Here is a 23,681-nt window from a genome sequence, read left to right as displayed (position 1 = left end):
TAAATGATTAATAGTTATCCTTATTATAAGTTAACCATGGTAATTATGAGATGTGCACAGTGAACAAGAGGAGAAGGGAAGGTGGGGAAGGACATGGAGAAGGGAGTTGTAGAGGATGCCAAAATCTTCGTAACTGATCCAGAAAACATAAGATATCATCATGTTCAGGAAAATTATTCAATTGGTATGGTAAGCCTTGATAGCTTAAATATTAAGATGCTTGGGGAAGAAAATAAGATAATATAAAATTAATTATTATTATTTTTCAAAAATAGGTCTCATGACACGAACCAGTATAAAAGGATTTTTACGCTTGGTCCTGTCAGGCTTTTAGAAAATGCATGCATTTTGGACTTTTAGAAATAATTCTTTGCTTTATAGACATTGGTGTGTTGTATAAAATGGTCGGTTCCAATAATTTCTTGGATCATACTGGATCTAAGGCTTCTTTGATAATGTAAGACACAAGGTCCCCAATTACATAAATGTATCCACTGGAAAAATTGTGAAGTCTCAGTAGGTGAAAAGGAGTGCTCATTAGAAATAAGGCAGCATCATTTCCAAATTCTTCACAATATAATTCTGTGCATTAAAAATGTCAGCACTATCATTTTAGTGAGCAGGTATTTCTGATACTATGTTTATTTTTATTGCAAGCTCTTTGATCTGATCATTCATTTCAAAAAATTTATTTACTAGCATCATTTTATATAAACACTGCTTTCAATATCAAAATTTAAAGTAACTACTTTAAAAAATCCTTCTGAATGTGGTTATGAAGAAATATATATGTATGTATGCATACATACATATATATATATATATTTAGGGCTGGGACAATCAGACATTCAGAGACAGACTGGATGATGCAGTGGAAAGGTACTCAATTGTGCTGGCAGGTAAGTACTGAATTTATGTTTGTGATTTCTGGAATGGATCAGTTTCCCCCTAGAAGGAAGTGCAAATGAGAGGATGTCACATTTTTTCCTAGGTCACATTATATTCCTGGACATGTGTATTTGTGCTCAGATTGATCAAAGGGAGGACAATAACCCATCTTACATTTCATAATACCAGTAATAGTTTTGTTCATGCCATTCTCTTTCCCACTGCTGAAAAAATACTAATTTTTAATACCAACTTCTACAGAAATAATGGTTGTGATTAAACTTAAAGAAAAATGCCTTGATAGCAGCAGCCTTGCCAGGGGAAAAAAAAACAAAAAATTAAATTCTATGAATATTGTGTGACTGCTGCATTAATTTCATTTTTTTTTGGCACTCTCAACATTTTACATTTGGTTAAATCCGAAAAAGCCATTCTGGAAATGTTAACACAGAATAAAATGTTTATGTATTCCAACCTTAAGTGTAAATTTAGCTTCCAGCAAATAAATACTGTAGCTATTTTTTGGCTTATATTGAACATTGTGATTTTCTTATTCATTAACATTTTTTAAAATTTTCAATCAATTGCAACATTCTCAAGTAGACTTTCTAGTCAATTCACCCAAATTCCAACAGGAATTGGTTTATAAATTGGTTCCAACTGGAACTGGTCATTTGGAATTTCCAGCACAGGAAATTATTTTATATGTGCCTTGATAAGTACCCTAAGTTACAAACCGATGTCTAATACCTAATGAAGAAAAAGGTAGTTATGATGTAAATGTCACACTAAGAACAAAACAAAACAAAAAATCCTATATGATTGGGCAGCTAATTTCTCTCTAACATTAGGGCTTGATATACAATTTTTTTTTTTTGCCCTTTACCTACCATCAAATGACAGCAGCTTATAAACACAGCAAACACTGTGCTTGGCCTTCCAAGTTAAGATGATTAGGTTGTCCTAGTTATGTTATGGCAAATTGTCAACTGATGAATACTATTCTCCTCCACCCCCCAGGTTCTTAAACTCAAAGCCTATGCCGGGAATCATGGCTATATCCCCCAGGTGATCCTCGGTTCCTATGGGGTTTATAAGTGTCCTGATATGAGTCAGAGTACTCTTCTTCCACAAGAGGGTAATGATCTCGGCTGTGTTGGGAACTGGAAGACAAGCGGTTCCTACTCTTCCGGGCCCTTTCATTGTGATAATTTTCATCAGAGGCCATCAGACTTCGTCTTTCAATTGGAGAGTTCTCAGTAGAGTGGTTGCTGTGCCTCATGCGCTGGCTCTAAAAATATCAGATAATTCATTGATTAAAGAAAGTCAGCTTAATTTTACCCTTATGAACCTTCAAAATGTCAATGTGTGGCACAGTAACTATATTTATGTAGACTATCTAAAGGATAAGATGCTAAAAGCCTCATCTGAAACATACACTAGAAAATCAAATGTTTTTGACTTTTGGAGTAGTTTCACATTTCCTTAAAATGGAAGAATACTTTATCTGAACAGTTTAAAGATATATTTTTATTATTTAAATTCAGAGCTAATAACTGATAAATAGCATTATAACCAAAAGCTTTCTTTTTACTATGTTCTTTAGAGTTCCTTAAAATAATCAGTTGATAAAATAGCATCTTGTCAGGCCAAGTACTCAGCTCATTTGAGAAGCTGAAAAGCATACTTGGTCCATGCTTCTTTCCTCAAAGAAATCTCTACATCAGTCAAATTTCCTACTGATAACAGTTAATTTATTATTTACCATTATCCCTTTGAACAGACTTTTAAAATTCATTGTAATACCTTATAAAGTCAAAATACAACTTGTTGCATAAGATTAAATTTATTTTGGAAACACCCACATCTTAAGTTTATCTGAAGTTCAAGATCTGAAGGGATTTGTACATGAGAATATTAAAAAGATAGAAAATATCAGGATGCATTTGGGAAGGGGATAGGGACAAAAACATGCTTATTACATACAGTATTAGGGTTGAAGAGTTGTAGTTTGAGCTCCCATACACTTTGCTGAATAAAGCAAAGAGATTAAAACTTTCATTCATTCATATCATGCTATAAGAATGTGGGCTTACATGGATATCAAAAGATTTGAGTTCTCATGGGAGCTATCTGACTTTTAGCATCTGTACATCCCTTCTGGTCCACCACCCATTCTAGTCTAAACTTTCTTATTCTTCTTATTCCTCAGACCAGAAGCTTCCTGAGAGTAAAAAGTACTTGATAGGCTGTAAGTAAATAGGATTTAGGACTTAAAAGTAATATAGGCAAATTACATAAAATATCTAATCCTAAGTATTTGGGGCACACATCACAAGGATATTGGAGTATTAATAGTTTAGATATTCATAGTAAAGAACTGAAATACTATATTACATATTAGACATGTGATATCTATATGTGGATATTTATACATATACATATATACAATTATGTGTACATATATTATATTATTGAAAATTGTGTTGAAGAGAATTAAAATATCCAAAAAATACTTTTTCTCATTGTAAAAACTAAGGACTATCTCTCTACAGAGAAGTAACTTGAAATCCAGATGACCATTATATTATTCCTGCTTTAAGCATAGGCCTAGGTTTCCTTACCTGCAAATGTCAGTGCTTTCTTTTTCTTTTCCTATTTTATCAATCCTGTATCAAGTCCAGTTTGAAAAGAAGACTACTATTCTTATCAGTCCTTGGATATTTAAAGCATGATTCTGCTCTTTGTATGCTCTACAGAATTTCTCTCAGCCCTACCAATTTTTTTTTTGTGTTTTCTGATGTCCTTGTTCCTCTCTTTTCTTGGTACTTTATACCTGTGCTTTTTCTTCCAATATTTTATTGACTGACTCCCAATAAAATAACATGGCTTGCCTTTGGTAAATGAACATTTCTTTTTTGTTCTTTCCTTAGTACAGTTTACCTGCATCCTTCTGCCCTCCATTTGGAACATACTACCTGGTGAGATCTTGATTAGGAATTGGAATAGAATAATTTTAAAGTGCCTTTTAGTATTCACATTCTATGACTAATTTGGATCTGTCTCAATTTAAAAAACGTTGTATTTCACTTCACTCTAGTTGAATCTAATCCTCTTATATTTTTGCCCTATTTTAATTGAAAGTATAATTAATCTCTTTAAAAGCCCATCTATGATATTTCTGAAAGGTACTGTCAATTTAAGGACTTTTTCACATGAGGAAATTTTGTGTGGAGAAGGGTAGAAAAAATACTAGTGGGTAAAAAGTTATATCATCTGGCACATTATCTAGGACATTGCCTCTGTCAGAGATGAATATTTTGATGCATGTAAGGAATAGGAAAAGTCATTTGGTTTAAAATTTTAAAATGCTCATATATATTTATGAGGAAAGTTTTTTTTAACCCTTGTACTTCGGTGTATTGTCTCATAGGTGGAAGAGTGGTAAGGGTGGGCAATGGGGGTCAAGTGACTTGCCCAGGGTCACACAGCTGGGAAGTGTCTGAGGCCAGTTTTGAACCTAGGACCTCCTGTCTCTAGGCCTGACTCTCACTCCACTGAGCTACCCAGCTGCCCCCATATGAGGAAAGTTTTTAATTGGAATTTGATCAGTTTGGGCCAGAAAATGAACATTGTCATAAATGTAATAACAAGCTTTTAAAAGATAAAAGGTGATGCCTCATGTGAATGATTGATAGTCAAGAGGTTTAAAGAACTTTTGTTTACTAAAAACTTAGAAATATGAGTGTGAAGAAATAATTTCAAAGTCACATTTATACCATAAATAAAAACACAAAAGAGTTGCAGATAAATGGAAGGATGGGCCATAGGTTCCCCTTGAAAAAAAATGTTAAGGGTGTAAGCACAGTTGATTTAATAATACATCCAAAGGCAATAAAAATATAATTTCGTGAGCCACTTGGTCATTTCATATTGTAGGTGCTTGTGATGGGAGCATCTTGAAAAGTACCATTGTGGCAGTAAATGAAATTATATGCTACATATATTATAAAGGATGAGAAAATAGAAAAGTCTATAAAAATCTAAATAAAATGCTCCAGATGAAAAAAATATTATTTTAGATGGCCATAGGGAAGGATAGTAAAAAATGGTTTTGAAAATATGGTTCAGGATTAAGAAATGAAAAAGGCCAAAAGCTTCTAGACTACTCAGAAACCTCTAGTGTATATATATGTATATACATATACATACATATATATATAATATTATCTTCAAGAAGAAGATCATAAGACACTAGATATAGTGAGTTCCAAATAAAATAATTAGATGATATCTTAACAAATAGGAAACAACTGGTTACCTATGTGGGAGTTATTTCTAAATGAGCTCTGTATGTATCAAGCAATGAGTTGTTAAAGCAAAGATACTATTAAATTAGAAGAAAAATAATACTAAGAAAATACACGTATGTGATTAAAACAGTTTCAACTGGATCTGTTTAAATAAACTGATGAAATTGAAAAATGGGGAATGGCAAAAAAGGACAGATTTTAGGACAGATGATCTCTGTTTCCTAAGGAAGCTTAATTATTATAAACAAATCGACACGTTATAATGGCCAAAATCTCCCAGAAATCACCTTAACCACCAGAAACTTGATCTTATAAAGTAAAGAGATATGACAGCCAAGTTTGCAACACCTTACAGAGGAGGTGGATAGAATATTTTAGTAATATTGATTCATAAAACTGAGAAGTAGTTTATGTAAAAAGAAGTTTAGAGAAGGCTTGGTGAGAAACCCAGCAGGATCAGATCACTTAAAAGCATTTTAGATGAAACTGGAAGATCAACAGACAAAAATGGAAAAGAAACTTCAAGGCTTTTCGACTAACTTATTCTCCATTAAGGAGAATGAAAACATCATGTTTGGACTCTAACATCATAGACCCCCCTTATGCTCTATAAAGAAGTAGAAGTGGTGGTAAAATAAATAAAAGAATAGTTGAATTAGGTGACTATACATAGAATATATACACAGAAAAAGTCAATGCTAGAAGCACAATGCAATCTTGATGGCTTTGAAAGATCAATCCTTAAGATATCTGAGAGGATACTAAACATATGAAAAAAGTCATAGACATCATTAGGAAAAAAAGGTGACTGAGAAAATATCAATAAAGACTGACCCATAAGCCTACTTTTCTATAACTGTAAAATTTTTGTAAGACAAATCTATGTATACATCAAGAAAATCCTTGATGAAGATATGAAGAGGGAATAGTAAGGTGTTAGCAAACATATTCTATAGCTGACCACATCTTTTCAGGCGCATTCTATGACTAAAACATTTAGAGAACACAAAATCCAATTGGACTTATTGCTTGTGTTATATTGAAACTCTGAGAATTATTAGTCTCACCTTGATTGACAAGGGAGACAGTTGGAGACATCGGAATGTTTCAGGATGCTGTGAGGACAGGAGCAATGGCAGTTGGCCTGAGGATATAAATACCCCTAACAGTCATCTTGGAGGGGTCTTTGGTCTTTGAGCTTGACCACTGATCTTTCATCTTCGATCTGTGGGTCTCTGACTGTGGGTCATAGATCCTCTCTGAATCTCCCTAGATCTTTAAGGCATTTGAATCATCATTAGCTATTAGGTATCTGGGCCCGGGAGGTAAAGGGAGGAAGGGAGGTAGAAGAAGAAGAGGGTGGATCTCGTAAGGGTGGTTATTTCCTTTAGGCTGTGCAAGGTTTACATACCACAAACTGAGAACAAGGAAGCTGAGAGAAATCACAATATCTGTACCAAATGAACAGTTTGCCCTCCCTGGTTTGGCAGTGGCTAAGCTGAACCAGGGGAGTATGAAACCACTAGCTTCAGCCTTACTGAAACAACAGCATACAGTCCTGAGGGATTATTGATCATGATATTAGTGTGACAGGATCTCCTATCCCAATCCGTTCCTGATTATTCCTTTCCCTATTTAAGATCAATAGATAAAGTTTCTTTAAGTACCTTCCTGAGTGGTCATTATATCAGGACCCTTGGGGAGGGAGCAACACAGTCAGATGAAATGTGATCCAAGGCTAATTAGAGCCCAATATTAATAATTAATCCAAACCCAGGTGGGACCCATCCACCAGACCACAAAGGTCCTACTTGGGCACTGTTATATAGAAATAGGAACTATATCATCTAGCAAAGGTGACTGAATTGGTGTTCCCCAGTCACCAGCTATCTAGGGGAATACAAGGCACAGCTTCCCAAACCAATATCCCCTAGAAACTATAGGAGTATTCAAGAGACCTATTTTTCATTTATAACACTTATCTATAAAAAAAATTGATTCAATATAGCAAAATGCTATCTTTAAAGTCCTTTAAGGTGTACTTAAAATGCTCCAAAATTCCTTGAAATGTGAAATGAGAGATAACTTTTTGTTCAATGACCATCTGATTATTAATTCTGAGTGAGGAATAAAAACCAGGAGTCATATTCTTTCTAAACTTGTTCTCTAATATTATGGTAGATGTCAAAGAAAAAATTCAAATGGAAGAATTCTTTATACAGGATAAGGTACTCCAGATGCTCCTGTTTATGGATGTTCTGTTGACTACATCAAACTTTAGAACATGGCAGGGCCTTCTAAATGAGATCCATAAATACTCGAAAGAGTTTGGCTTAGCTTTACCCACATGACAACTAGACTAAATAAAGACTGTCTACTGTTCAGACCATGATGTAGAGTTGAATGATTTATTATCATTTATATCTTGGACAGATACAGAAGATGGACAATGAACTGGACTCAGAATTGAACAGAAGAAAAAAGAAAGCTAGCTTGCATTTGGGGATGTATGGATTATATTTAATGGTCCCAGGCTCCTTCTGGTCTTTAAAAATCATCTTTTCACACAAGTATTCTTCCTGTGATGCCATAAGGTTGTGATAGAAGAAAATCTTCACCTCAATGAAATCACAGAGCCACTGAAATATCAAAATATTCTTTAAAATTATAATTTATGTTGTCTATCAAATCTTATTTTCAATAGGCTTGATATCACAATCTTTCTATATCTAGGACTTCCTTTAAAAGCATTTCAAAGAATTGCAGTCAGGGCTGAACCAACTTATTAACTAAACTATAGGTGAAAATTAAATCTTGCTTCCTTAACTTAATAAATTTGTAACTTATGTTTTCATATAAAACTAACAATATAATAGAAATGCCATAAAACATTTGACTGATGACTAACACATTTGACATACTACTAAACATTTTCTCACAAGTTAAGATGGTCCCTAAAGTATTCATGAGATATTGCCTTAAACTCCATAGAGAAAAAATATCAGTCAAGTTACTGGAGATCAGAAAGAAGCTTTGAGAGTGAGAAAATCCCAGGCTAAATAATGTTCAACAGGGAAAAGTTAGAATTAAAGCCTGAAGCTCTTCTGGGTCCTTAACAATACAAATTAGAGATGCCTGTTCGAGGTCCTGTATAGTCAAGATCTGGTATGTAGGAAACTTTTTTTTTTCCATTTTCCTACCCCCAGCATACTTAAAAGCATATTGGATTGTAGTGAACTAATACTCCAAGGCTTTACAGGCATCTAAAAGCTGAGAATGCAAATTATCTGTTATTAATAAAGTCTCAAACTTTCCTGTGAGTTTTCTCCTTAGATCTAATATTTAAACTTTCCTCCTAGTTCCATGTTCTTTCTATACTCTCTGATGTAATACTGATTGCCACTACTATTGTCTTTCTTTTCAAGTCAGCTGGGCATTTACACTTAGCTTTAGAATTTCCCTCTTTTGTATTATCTAACATTCATCCTTTACTCCCAACCCTCTAATATTCTTTTCATGAATGAATGTCCAATACAGCAGAGCCCATCAGAAAGTTATACTTTCATCACAATTTTCCCACAGCAGGACAGCAGAAACTTTACCACTGGACCATCCTACCTACTGATACGAGGGTGAGGAATAATGAACTTGTATTTCCAATGTGCAGGAATTCTTAAGAGCTTCAAGTTCAAAACCTTCATCTGCATTGACCCATCCTGTCCAGCACAGCCACTGAAGCTTTTGTGTGTATGTACAGGGGTGCATGTACAGTGTCGACCTGCATTTTATTGATAGCTTAAGCTATTTTTCTTAAGTGTTGACCCATATCCTAATGAGATATGTCCTAGGTATCTTTTTTTTCTTATAGGATTTTTAGCCTCACAAAAAAAGAAAACTACTTCACTGACACAGTGAACATAATTTGTACCCTTAACCAGTCATAAGCAAAAAACAGACAGTCATATGAATGGCTCTGAGGACTTATTACTGGGATGGGAAAACAAACACTAAATGAATGTCTCAATGATACATCAGTAGCATTATCTTCATAACTGAACTTCTATATGTATGTTACAGAAACATGCCTCATAATAAGTCTATTTTGAATTCTTCAATGTGCTTCTCAGAACTGGTACAAACAAGATAATAGCAATGCTATATACAGATCAGCTCAACAGCAAGTGAAACCAGGATAATACTGTTCAGTGGATATACTATATCTATCCACGTCATAGTATATTTCTCTATTCATTTCTCTATTCTAAAACTATTCATTCATATGATACTTTTTCTACTCATAAAGATGCAATTTTGTGGCATAGCATCTATAATAGCATTTCAGAGAGTGCCATTTATCTCAGAGTTAACGCCACATGATCTACAATTATGACTATCATTATAACCCATTAAAACAAAACTAGTCATGATGCAGGAGGGTTCAATTCACTATGTGTTTCTCATAGTCAGTAAGTTGGGGGGTCTCAAATACATTCCAGCAGCTGCTGGATAAGTGGTAAATAATAATTAATCCAGCAAAGGCAACATTCATTTGGTAGCATAATCACTCCGATTCTCCACGTCTGTGTCTGAACATACTACAATACATACAAAAGAGCAGCAGAGGAAAGAAAAATTTCCATTTATCCCTGTCTCCACACTCTTTACTGGAGAGGTTCTATGGATGCTGTCTAATACAAATTCTTATGCCAGATTTTATGTGTGTAGGGACTAGTTTAGGAATGTATGCTGCAAGCCCAGTTATTTCTAGATTCTGCACTATCAGAGAGCATCATAGGAGTTCTTACTAATTCCCTATGTAGTATTTGTCATTCGAGAGCTACTAAATGCCAGTGTATTCCCAAATGCATAGATAAGATTAGATTAAATTCTAATGGATCTGTAAGAATATTAGAAATCTTAACTGAGCTTAGTTACTGTATCCTATACCTAAGACACAACTACACATCAGGAGAATATTGATATTTAAAATATGCATATTCATTTTAGAGAGAAATTCGGGGTCATTAAAAAAGCACTGCAATTTCGATAGGCAATGTAGCCTGATTTCCTTCTTCCTCTTATTTGTATAGAATGCATGGGTCGTTTTTTTTTCACATTCTGAGGAAAAACATTTAATGAGAAAAAAGTTTACATTTGCTTAAGAAAAAGAATCTTTAGATCTTGTCATAAACACATTGCTGAAAAGAATTTTCTCTTAAAACTCATTGTACTGGCAAAATGCTAAATTAGCATACTGAAATATAAGAAATGATGATTGGCCAGAACATGACATTTGCTTTCCCCTTAGAATCTTCATAAGTCATATAGATAGATGATAAATGTTATGGGTTGTTCATAACATACTGTCATACTTTAGGCCATAATAATTCTTTGTCCACTTGGTTCTTTTTAAATGGAGAATTATGACAGACTTTTTTTAATGGTTCTGTATCTCATCCTACAAGAACTATAATATTCCAAAGTTTGATGTAGTCAGTATAATAGTATCCACAAACAAGAGCATCTGAAAGATTCTCCCCATCAAAGTACAATCTCTATCTTTTAAACTTGAATTCTAAGCTGGATCTCTCCCATGAAAGTGGTGAATACCTTCAGTATTCATTTCTTACTGTTTTATGACTTGCCTGATAACAAAGAGGATACGCAAGCCAGTTTATTCCCATTGTTATAAGAAATCTCTCATAATTTTGATGTATGTACAAAATTTAAATGAAATAAAAATTAAGTTGAGGGCAATGGAATCTCATCAGCAGGTTTCATCATATACAACTACAAATAAGGAACTATGTGGAAGAATTAAAGAATCTTATCAAATAAATATATGATTTTTTAAAAAAAAGAAGGCAAGTTTATCATGCAATGAAAGAGATGGCTATTCAATGGTCTGTGTGCTCCACTACTTTGTCACTTTGTGATAACAGAAGAAAGTGAGGAAGGCTCCTAGAATGCAGGGTGGATTCCCTGTAGTAAACTCATCAGTTAAACAGGTATGAATAATCTCTAGAGAGAACATCCATAGCCATGAGATCACAGAGCCATGTGAATACTGCTTATTGATATTGCATGTTACTGTATGTTGCCCAGTATGGTGGGTGTTTTTCTCTAAAGCATTAGGGTACAGGGCAGCTGGGAGAGGATATTGAAAGGAGATTAGCATGTGCCAAAGGAGAAAAAATAGGTACTTCAAAAATGGCTATATAGAAGTAATTTTCAAAAAGTCTGCTAAACTGATACCTCTAATTCTTTAATATATACTCTTCCCAAATTTCTTTGGATAAGACTTTTAACCTCACCACTCTACATAAAACATAGCTCCCAATTGCCGAATTCTAGAAAAGACCAAGAATGATTCCAAATTTATGAAACTGGGTGGTTAGGGAAGTTTCAGCTGAGAGAAGGAATTAGGAAGAAGATGGTGCATTCAGTTTTGAACACATTAAGATTAGAGTAAACACATGACATTCAGATGGAGCTGTCCAGCAGCTATTTTAGGAGGTCAGATAGGAGTTACTTAGAGAGTTTTACTGTGTAAATATAGATTTGGAAAAAGTTCTAAGCTTCTTTGTTTCATCATGGTCTATAAGTAATCATGGTCATGCCAGCAAAGCATAAATTCTGGCAGGCTCTACCATTTTGAAAAGGGTTCAGTCTAGTTCTGGCAACAGACTATGTTTTCCAAGGATGAACCTAGCTAAATATGGAGAATCTCAAAAAAAACCACCATAATGAAAATGATGATAACAATAATATAGTTATCATTTATAATAGCACCTACTATATGCCAGACACTGTGTCCTAAGTGCTTTATAAAGAATATGTCATTTGATCCTCACTACAGTCCTGCAAGGTAGATGCTATTATTATCATCCTCATTTTGCAGATGAGGAAACTGAAGCAAACAGGTTAAGTGACTTGTCCAAGGTCACAGATCTATTTGACATTCCTGACTCCTGGCTCCTGTAAAAATTAACTACTAAGAGATGAATTCTTTGGTTACAACCCCCCCCCCCAACATACAATGGCTCATTGTTCCATAGGCCTCTTTCAACTTCTCTAGTAAGAGCAGCTGAGTGGTAGAAAAGGAAGTAGAAAGTACTAAAAATCACACAGCTTTTAGACTAAACATTACTATAGTTGTTGGAAATGTAAATATGAGATCCTTAGGACCATAAATTTAGGGTTAGAAGGGAACTCAATCCCTTCATTTTACAGACTAATAAACTGAAAACTAGAGAGCATTTTGTGACTTGTTGGGGTCAGACAGTAAATGCCTGAGCAGGCTTTTCACTTTGTTCTTCCTCACTCCTAGTCTAATGGTTTAATCACTATATTGAGCAGCCCATTGGCTAATCAGTATACACATTTTTTAAGGAACTTGATTATACCAATCTTGATGTTCTCAATATCAATGAAAACAAAACAAAAATAGGTTCCATCTAGATGCAAAGATAGTTCAGGTTCTCCTTAAAGTAAAAAAGGCCAAAAGAAAATGTAGTTGGCATAGTTAGTTTCATTGGATACCCAAAGGCAACAAGCAACATTTCATGGGTTATTTGGACATCTTGTAGTATTCATAAAAACATTTGCAAAAAGTATTTTAAATTATTAATGATAATAATAGTTGGAATTTATACAGCACCTTAGATTTTGCAAAGGTCTCTGCAGATATTGTCTAATGTCTTTAATGTGCAGTGTGAGGAAACAGAATGGGTGCTAAGAGAAGCAAAGATGAGGAAAGAAGGTAGAGTAGACCAAGTATACACAGAGGTTTATGCTGGATATAGTATGATTTTTGAGGGTGCAATAAGAATGATTCTTAAGATATATGAAATAGGAAAATGACAAATCCCTGAAAAATATCAGACACAATTACCACCTCTCAATAAGTCATTAATAAAATATCAATAATTACCAACTATTATTTACTATCTTTTCTCTAAAAAACTTTAGTAGACTAAGCTGCATCTATATTAAAGATATCCTTGATGAATGAACAAAAATATAATAGGTATAATATATAAAAAAGATAAGATTCACTTTTAGCTTTTAGAATCTTGTTTTCTTTAGGGCTTAGATTACCTGCTACCTCCTCTGTAAAGTCTTCCCTAGTCCTCACCTGTTGTTAGTGTTCTCCATCTCAATTTTCCTTATGATATATTTATTTGTATATACTTTTCTCTGGAAATCTGGAAGAATATAAACTCTTTGAGAATAATTTTTTCTTTTGTCTTTCTATTACCTGGCATAGGATCTTTTACAGAATATATGTTTAATTGTATAGATGGCCCACAGACCTGCTTCCATAAGAATATGTATTTTGGAGAGTCAATAAAGATAGACAACAAACTAGGACCACTTGGGGAAATGCATATACTTCTAATGACTCCAAGGTTATTCCTGATAGAAGAGATGATCTTTTAAACATGAGTATTCTTCCCATAGTGCTATATGATGACAGGTCATGAAATACCACAGCTTAGATTAATCAAATTGTACGTAAACCAAAGCGAAATGACAAGTACATGATGAGAATAAGAAAGCTGCAGCATATTACCAAAGAAGAATTACACAAGGAGATTATGTAAAGAATATGCTCATAAAGAACTAGGACTAGAAAAGGAAGAAAAGTAATTACTTAGCAAGGGTGAGGGATTGACAATTGGTGTGTTCCACTGGTCCCCATCTCATGGCAAGAAGTTTAAGAGAAGTCCACAGCATGTTTGTGTGGATTCTGGGAGCACATGGCTGAGAGATGCACAGAATGAGAAGATCCATTGTGATTTATGCCATTATAGAGAACAATGACTAGATAATACATCCATCAAAGTATTAAAACACAGAGATTTTGAAGTCACCTGAATAGAGATAATTAAATTTTGTATTGCCTTCAAGATCTAGCATTGTAATCGCATAGTAGCCTCTTAATAAATGATTTATTTTATATTTACTATGGAGTATTTCTCTCTTCAGGTTCACTATCTTTGGTTTTTAGGTATAAAGAAAAAAAAGTGCTTGGAAAAAGTGACTGAGTCAACAGGTTACCTGTAATCCAGAGATTGCAGTGGGGTATGGTGAAAGTGCCGTGGAGCCCAAATTTCTTCCAAGGAGAGGTGTCATAGGGGTGCTACTTGTTGTGTGTGTAGCACGCCAGTATGCCTCCAGGTATTCTGCCAAATGTTCACATGCATCTTCAAGCTGATTTTCATCCAGAATTACATCAAACATTTCCTGTTTACAACAAGAAAATTCATCTTACTTCTCTTTGAGTTTGCAAGCAGTAAAACCCTTAAATTCTAGTGAATACTGACAATAACATGCTGATGCTTATTTTAGTTATCACCTTTTTTCTACATAAATTTCTTTATTAGTACTAAGAGATATTGTCAGATCTACCTAGAGAAAGTGAGGTGGATATTTGTACTGAATATAGGAAAAGCAAATCCAAATATTTAGAAGAAATTGGATTTTTCCATCTGAAAAATTTAGATAACCTTTTATTTTGCTTGACTGCTGTATTAGGTTTAAAAATTTTCAATAGAGGGCAACTAGGTGCCTCAGTGGATTGGGAGTGAGGTGCTGGGATTGAATCTAACTGCAGATACTTCCTAGCCATGTGACCTTGGGCAAGTCATTGAACCTCCACTGTCTAGCCATTACCGCTCTTCTGCCTAGAAATCGATACATAGCACTGATTCTAAGATGGAAGGTAAGTATTTAAAAACAACTTACAACATTACCCAGTTTTTATGAGTCACTGGTAGGGAGAAGAATAAGCATTTAATTAAAAGTTATAATACTCCATGAAGGGCTGTCTTACTTATATGAATACTATGTTATTTTTTAGATACATAATTTTGACTCAAGGATATTCAATTTCCATAAGATTTTTAACTGTCTATATGAAACTGTTTCTAGCTTCCAGATACTCAGCATTCTTAACTATTTCAATATAGCATATCAGAGATTAAACAAATAGCACATTTCTAAAAGTAATAATCTGAATTTAAAGTTCATAACGTACCTGACAAAGTATTTCATTCCAACTTCACAATAACCCTGTAGATAGCTTGAACAAGTATAATTTTCCATTTTACAAATAGGGAAACTGAGATTTAGAGATAAGATCACTGTCATTTTGCCACATTCAAATTCAGATATCTTCATTCCAAGTTCAATGTTCCCTTCTCTACATCACAGTTTCCCAGATGTCAAACTTGGGTTAGCATTGATGAGAATGCAAAAACTATCCTTTATTATGGATGATGGTAAAAAATATGGTTATCTTCTGTGTAACAAAAAACAATAGTACCTATCATTTATGTAGCACTTTAAATTCTGCAAAGTGCTATATACTTGTTATTTTGTCTGATTCTTATAATAATCCTGAAAGGAAGTGGTATCATATATTCTCATATTACCGATAAGGATACTGAGGCTTCAGAGGTTAAGTGGCTCAGGGTCGCACAGTTAATATCTGAAGCAGTATTTGAATTCAGATCTTCTTGACTCCCAAGTTCAACACTCTGTCTATTGCACCACCTAGCTTAGTTTCACATCCTTTAGAAGGCACTTAAGTTCCATAGACAGTGAAGGTGGTGTAACTAGAATAGAGTTAATTTGTATGTTTTCACAACATACTTGTCCTATGTAACCCTGTAGAAATGAAATTAATATATTCTTTCAAATACAAGACAAAAATATGGGATGAGCAAGCCTATTTACAGTTAGAAAAAGTCTATATATCACAAGGGATGGGTTTTTCTTGTTTTTTTTTGTTTTTTTTTTTTTTTGCAAAACTTATTTGTACCCTGCTAAAATAGAGACTTGTTAGCTAATGACACAGAAGATGGATTTGAAGACTATCATCAATTTTGTTATTGAAACAACCATAACTATATTATCTCTTACTTGCAAAAATGCCAGAGAACTGATGCCTGGCGAACTGCCTTCTCAGAATTTTCTATCTGTCCTAGAATTTAGTAGACATCTTTATTCCCCATCACAAAACCCTCCAACTGTGCCCTTGATATTAATCCATCTTACTTCTGCCAAGACCTTGCTCCATCAATTCTTCCTTCTATTCTTCATCTAACCTTTCTTCCCTCTATTGGCTCCTTTCCCTTCATTTACAAATAGGCTCAGGCTTCCTCATTCCTAAAACAAAGAAAAAAACTCAAACAAAAAGCAAGCACCTTCTGCAGATCCTTTTATCCCCTTGAACTTTGTTCCCATCCAGTGCCAGATTTCTTGAAAAAACATTCTATGCTTGCTGCTTTTAATTCCTTAAACCCACTGATTCCTCATCTCCACCTGGCATATAATATACTTAATAGATACTTTTCTTTTGACAACAACCTCTTGGCCTTTAATTTCTTTCTCTGTCTCACTTCTAATAAACTTATTCTTCATCCAAAAGATGACCTCCAGTTTTTCTGTTCCCTCAGTCAATCACCCTTGCTCTGGCCTTGCCTTCTTTTCTTCATAGTTTTGACTATAATGGTTTACCAATTCAAACATACCGTAGCAGCTATCCATGAATTCCTTTCTCCACTATCCTATCATCAATCATACCTTGCCAGTCATCTATCCGTTATTGTCTCCCTTCACCTTCTCCATTCCTACTCATATACTGCTAGACACTACTGGATCAAGCCATGCAACTGTCAACTAGACTCACTACCAATTTATATTATTTACTCTCAGTTGAGCCCAGTGGAAATTATTTTATTCTTTGACTGACTCTCCATGGTCCTTAATAAATGTTAGTTGAATTGGGCTGATTTTATATATTGGGGCCAGTTTTTGGAATGTTCTTGTACATTTTCCCCCATCATTAAGGATAAATAAGTTCAATGCTGGTAGGTACTATGAAGCTACTTGTTAGCTTTTCACATGTGCAGAAGAATGAAATTTCAAATCTTTTTCAAGCTTTGGGGCAAAAATAAAATGAAACATACTGGCACTAAAAAGTCACATTAACAACCCCCCAAAGTTTATAACAATGTAACAAACAATGAAAAGATTTATGAGCACTTAAAATATTCACCCATAACCACACCATGAAGATAGTCTGGAAGAGTGTATATATATATGCAAGTCCGTATTGTATGTTTTTATGTATATAATATGTATGCACAGAGTATAGACATGTATGAATATATGCATGTATGATACATATGTAGTGTGTATTATACACACTACATATGTAACCCCATTTTATCAATGGAGAAAACTAAGGTTCATAAGTAAAGTGATTCATCCTAAGTCACCTAGCTGACTTAGAGCTGAAAGGGACCACAGAGGCCATCTCCAGGACATGGCAGCTCGTTTACTGACTTTGAGATGAGTTTAATGCTTTTGATTTTATGTTTTTTAAAATATTTTAATATTTTATTAAATAAAATATATTTATAATATAAAATATTTTAGATATTTTAAAGTTATGAATATACGGACTACGAAGATTTAACATTTGATTCCTATATAATCCCTACTCAAGACCTAGCTCCAGGCCAACTTTTGAAACCAAATGAAAAAGAGCCCACTGAGTTATCCAAGCTAATTTTTCCATCCTTTGAAAAATTTAATGGCACAAATCTAGTTGGTGTGGCATGTTTCTGCTGCAGCATGTGAGAGCCCACAGTAGGATTTGCATGGAGAAAGCAATTGCATCAGCAACCCCCAAAAGATGTGTGAATAACAACTGAAGAGCAAACAGGTCAGAAAAAATAATATTATTCCCTGTATGACAGCTAATCTTAGAGGAATATTGGTAACTGAGATGCTTTCAAGGTATTTCCTCAATGAAGGACACCATCATTCATTAACAGAATGAGTTACATTCTGTTGCTGGTTCCTTTCTATTGCTTCTATTAATGGAATGGGGAGCCACCAGTGAGGCTAGCAAGGGTGAACAGGTCTCAAATGAATAACTAGAATAAAGTCATCAAATTAAAATATGTAAATAAAAATTGGAAGAAAAACAAGATCCTTTTCCCAATAAGTTCTGTTAAGAAAATTTAAAAACAAGTACCATAAATAAATAAAAATGAAGACATCTAAATTATTCATTGGGTCCCAAGAGGATTTTAAGCAATTATTTTGTTTTTTAAGACTAGGACACTGCTCAAAATATAAGATAAATAAAAACATTTTACAATGGATCTATTTGTCTTTTTTTAAAAATATTTTCCCATATTTACATGTTTTGTGTTCTTTCCCTCTCCCCCAAACCCGCATCCCCCTATTTGTCTTTTAATTTTTCTTTTAAAGCAATAAACTGCTATAGAAATATCTACTTAATTCTGATAAATCGAGGTAACTCAGATTCTATAGCAGTACTAGAGTGCATAAAAGATCTTCCTCTCTATGGTAGTTAGGAACTAGTACCGACCCTGGGTTCCTAAATCTTCCAATTCTTTGTGATAATTTTATATTGGAATTGTAGAAACCTCATTCTATAGACTGAAAACAAAAGCTGCCACCAGATTCTAAATACTTCCTCACAAAGTTCATTGCCTGGCACCTAGTAGATATTTAATTAATACTTAATAAATTGAATGTCCTCATATCAAAAGAATAGAGATTTAGCTTTGGAATTCATCTTTCAAGATTACTTAGTTCAACTCCTTCATTTTATAGATGAGGAAACTGAAGCCCCAAGTAAGTGGCTTGCCTCAGGGCATGCAAATACTAAGTGAAAAATCTGAAATTTAACTCTAGATTTTCTGCAAATCCAGCATTTATTCCATTGCCCCATGCATAATCAGTCTCTTTTTTCTTTTTTTTTTTAAACCCTTAACTTCTGTGTATTGGCTCCTTGGTGGAAGAGTGGTAAGGGTGGGCAATGGGGGTCAAGTGACTTGCCCAGGGTCACATAGCTGGGAAGTGTCTGAAGCTGGATTTGAACCTAGGACCTCCTGTCTCTAGGCCTGGCTCTCAATCCAGGCTACCTAGCTGCCCTCTGCATAATCTCTTGAGCCACAATAAAATCAAAGAATATTTTTACTATCTAAGTAAATACAGGAAAGAAGTAAAATAAATGAATATTGAATAGAAACTCCACTGTATCTGAATGCTTAGGATCTAGGTTGGGTTACATGAGCAATGATCTCAAAATTCTGAGTTATTCTGCTTCTTTTTTATCACCCTATTTTACTTTCCCTCCTTCTTGACATAGAAAGTCAGTCCTTTTAGATTAGGGTGACAGCAGTCCTTCTCCTTTTAATCTCTTGTGTGTGTAAGTATGTTTTCCACTAGTCCAGGATATGAGGAAATATAAACAGCAAATCAATTACAAGGAACTCAAGACTATTCACATCCAGTTACCATAAAGACTCTTAGAAATTCAGGATCTTTTTTCAAATCCTCTGAGGTTTTGGAATCTATGTGTCCCAGTTATTTTAAGTACACAGGTAAGATTGCATCTGGAAGTGCTCAGATTCCAAATCATAGGTTTTGCCGCATAGTGAGCCTATATACATTAAGTGGGTCAGAAACACTGCTTCGGAAAGTGTAAGGTATTTCAAGTATAAAGGTGAAGTCACCCAATTTCACTCTTTATTAATGGCACAGGTCAATGGAAAATTTCAAACTGGGTATAACAACAAGAACTAGTGTACCAGGAACCATCATGAACCTGAGAGCTTATATTTAGCCACAACAAATCTAAATCCCCATTGCAGTGGGAGGAAAGGTATGACCGAGAAAATAATACATATTACTACAGTTACTGTAATGTTTGTGAGAGCATTATGAGACTCTTTACTTCAATATTCAAGAGGGTGGGTTCTCATCTTCCAGAGAGTCATTAAACTTTTTTTTTTTACACAGAAAACTGCAGAGTTCTAAGCAGGTATGGAGTTGGTAATGATTTACTTTTCACTTCTATATTCAACTGATGGTTTACTTTTCTATTAATTCCTTTGTAGCATTCATTATTATGGTTCCTAGATGATTTGACATAGGGCTCTTTTTTTAATGTTCTAATTTAACCTTCCTGATAAAGAAGGGGAAAAAACCCTATAACACTTGAATGTATCTGGTGGAACCAAATGTCAAATTTAAAAATGGAACTAGCAAACAGATACCATATGCAAATTCAAGCTATGTCTGAAACAGAGGTTGGGCATGAGCCCTACCTTTTCTTTGTATGAGCCAGAGTGAGCAGTGAGAAGAGTCCTCATTTTGGGTCAAACAATCCAAGAATCAAGGATCAACTGCAAGTTATTCTTTTTAATACAAGCATTCTTAGCTGGAATTCTTGATTTTCCCTGCAGCAAGATACAACCTTTCTCTCATCACCAACTTTTTCTGTTTTGACTGGAGGTCATTAGACCAGGGGTTTAGTTCTAACTCTGCCAGTAATGAGCTCTGTGACATTAAGCAACCTTCTTTACCTAACTAGAAAAAGGAGGAAGTTGGAGTCCATGATATCTAGGCTTCTTTTCAGCTCTGATACCTGGGAAGAACCTCAGAAATCAGCTAGTCCAACCACATCATTTTAGAGATAAAGAAAAGGGGCTCACAGAAGGTAAACAATTTGCCCAGGGTCACACGAATAGTAGGGAGCAGAGCTGGGATCAAATCTAGGTCTATTGACTCCTAAGCTACCATGCCTTCAGGCTGGTTTATCAATAGAATCTAACTTTTATTACAAAAAACGAACTTTTTAAAGGGTTGCTCCAAACATTAGAAGTGGCTCAATGGCCTATCAACTTAGTTTACTGGCTTTGCAGAAGGGTTATGCAGTAGCCAGATTAAAATCTAGATCTAGTTCTTCCCAGAAGAGCCCAAGTTATATCAACATCAGAAATACTTGGAAAACAATGGGATTTGGGATTTTGTACTAAATTAGAGAAAATTCTTACAACTCTTTTGTAGCCTTAAGTCAGTTGTATGCATGTCAGAATTAAAAGGCAGGATCCATTCCTATGACTGACACCACTTAGCATAATTGCAATTCATGTAATCTCAAGTTATAATGCTTTAATAATATGCTCGTGTTTTGAGAGATTTTAATGACTAGATAATTTATTCAGTTTCTGCCTTGATCTCTTAAGTTATTTGATTTGCTTTGCTATACAAAGTTTTACCAGGGATCTCTCTAGGTCTACCTCTGCTACTATTTTTGTGATCTTGATTAAGTCATTTACTTTCTCTATGTCTCAGTTTCTTCATTTTCAAAGTGAGAAGATTGGAGCAGATGACCTGGGATCTCTTCCAGATCAAAATATATGGTATAGGGGGCAGCTGGGTAGCTCAGTGGAGTGAGAGTCAGGCCTAGAGACAGGAGGTCCTAGGTTCAAACCCGGCCTCAGCCACTTCCCAGCTGTGTGACCCTGGGCAAGTCACTTGACCCCCATTGCCCACCCTTACCAATCTTCCACCTATGAGACAATACACCGAAGTACAAGGGTTTAAAAATATATATATATGGTATAATATATAACAAAGATCTTATCATGATAGCATGTTTACTACCTGAGGAGAATTTGGTTTCTAGAGAGATCATACAGTAATAGACCTCAGAGCATCGATGCTGCTCATTAACTCTACAATTTTCCCCATTCAGGGAAAAGGTACAAAACCAGCTCTCTGGATTCCCTAGTTCGTGGATAATCTTTGTTGTACCTAGTCTATCAATCCAAACATACTAAGTTATATTCACAACTGTTTCATTATTAGCTCTAAGTTTCAAATGTACTAAAATGTTTAAAAGTCAGTCAATAAATATTTTTTAAATACCAACCAGGTACCAGAGATGGTTCTAAGTACTGGGGTCATAAATATGAAAGAGACAGTCTCTAACTTAAAAGAGTTTATGATATATTTTCCCAATAATTGTGAAGGATATCAAATATGTAAAAATAAAAACATTTTAGCAAATTCAAGTCATGAAGGGTAAAGTTAAACTATAAGGGTAGTAATGAATATATATTCTATGCTTCCATTTATCCTAAATTTACCACTGAGATTCCCCAATGTAGGTAAAAGCTAATCTCAGTCAGATTAATTATTTCAAAAAGAAAATGTTTTATATCATAAAGCCAAGATCATTATTTGTAATGGGAATAAACTAGAAGCCTTTCTAATTAGATCAGGGTGAAGCAAGGTAGTCTATTATCATCATTTTTTCAATATCACACTTTCTAGTATTTCTATGCATTTCTATGCTAGTTATGGCAAGACAAAAATGAAAGAAATTGAAGGAATAAGACTAGGCAATGAGGAAACAAAATTATCACTTTTTTGCAGATGATATGATGACATGTCTAGAAAACCTTAGAAAATCAACTAAAAAACTAGTTGAAACAAATAACTTCAGCAAAGTTGCAGGACATAAAATAAACCCAAGTAAATCATCCATATTTCTCTATATTACCAACAAAAAACTCAGCAAGAAGTCAGTATAATATTTGGGAATCTACCTGCCAAAACAAACCCAGGAACTTTATGCACATAATTATAAAATACTCTTCACATAAAGACCTGGAGAAATATTAATGGTTCATAAGTAGGCTAAGCCAATAGAATAAAAATGGCAATACTGCTTAAAATAATACAGTCATTTAAAGAAAAAATTACTTTCTAGAGCTAGAAAAAATAATAATTCATCTTGAAGAATAAAAGGTCAAGAGTATCAAAGAAATCCATTGCTTAGCACAGTACCTAGTATACTGTAAGAGCTTAATAAATGTTTATTGATTGGTTGATTCTGGAAAACAATTTAGAACTACGCTCAAAGTGTTAAAAATTGCATACTCTTTGGTCCACCAATACCATTCTAGGTCTATATTTGGAAGATATAAAAGAAAAAAGGAAAAAGACCTATATGTACAAAAATATTTATAGCAGCTCTTTTTGTGATGACAAAGTTGACATTGAAGAATGCCCATCAATTAAGGAATGGTTGAACAAGTCATGGCACATAATTGTGATGAAATACTATTGTGCTGTAAGAAATGATGAAGGGGGTAGGGCAGCTAGATGACTCAGTGGATAGAGAGCCAGGCCTAGAGATGGGAGATGCTGGGTTCAATCTAGCTTCAGACACTTCCTAGTTGTATGACCCTGGGCAAGTCACTTAACCTCCATTGCCTAGCCCTTACTGCTCTTCTGCCTTGCAACCAATACACAGTATTGATTCTAAGCTGGAAGGTAAGGGTTTAAAAAAAGAAATGATAAAGGTAGGATACTTTAAGAAAAAAGGATAGTTTCAGAAAAATCTGAGAAGACTTATACGAACTGATGCCAAGAGAAGTGAGCAGAACTAAAGGAACATTGTACACATTTACAGCATTATTGCATTGATAATTAACTGTGAAATGGTTAGCTACTTTGATTAGTATAATGATCCATGATAATTCCAAAGGACTCATGGTAAGAAATGTTGTCCCCCTATAGGGAGGGAATCGAGAAGCTTTGAGTGTAGGTTAAAGCATATTTTTTTCTTTATTT

The 23,681-nt window shown here is 34.4% G+C and overlaps 1 protein-coding gene across 3 annotated transcripts in view; it reads right to left on the bottom strand.

Annotated features, from left to right (window-relative positions):
• Positions 1-1,918: 1,918 nt before the first annotated feature.
• CACNB4 (calcium voltage-gated channel auxiliary subunit beta 4) overlaps positions 1,919-23,681 on the bottom strand; it is a 349,523-nt gene continuing 327,760 nt past the window's right edge. For 2 of the 3 annotated variants that reach the window (XM_044669874.1, XM_044669875.1), the window contains exons 13-14: positions 14,265-14,450; positions 1,919-2,179 (exon numbers count right to left, since the gene is read on the bottom strand). In XM_044669874.1, the coding sequence (XP_044525809.1) occupies positions 1,919-2,179; positions 14,265-14,450 (447 nt within the window). The remainder of the gene's footprint in view (positions 2,180-14,264; positions 14,451-23,681) is intronic. The other variant, XM_044669876.1, reaches the window with a different exon arrangement.

Source organism: Gracilinanus agilis, chromosome 3 (genome assembly GCF_016433145.1).
Source record: "Gracilinanus agilis isolate LMUSP501 chromosome 3, AgileGrace, whole genome shotgun sequence".
NCBI classification, from domain to species: domain Eukaryota; kingdom Metazoa; phylum Chordata; class Mammalia; order Didelphimorphia; family Didelphidae; genus Gracilinanus; species Gracilinanus agilis.
Note: the sequence above shows the minus strand (reverse complement) of the source record. Positions and strands in the feature narration are given on the sequence as shown.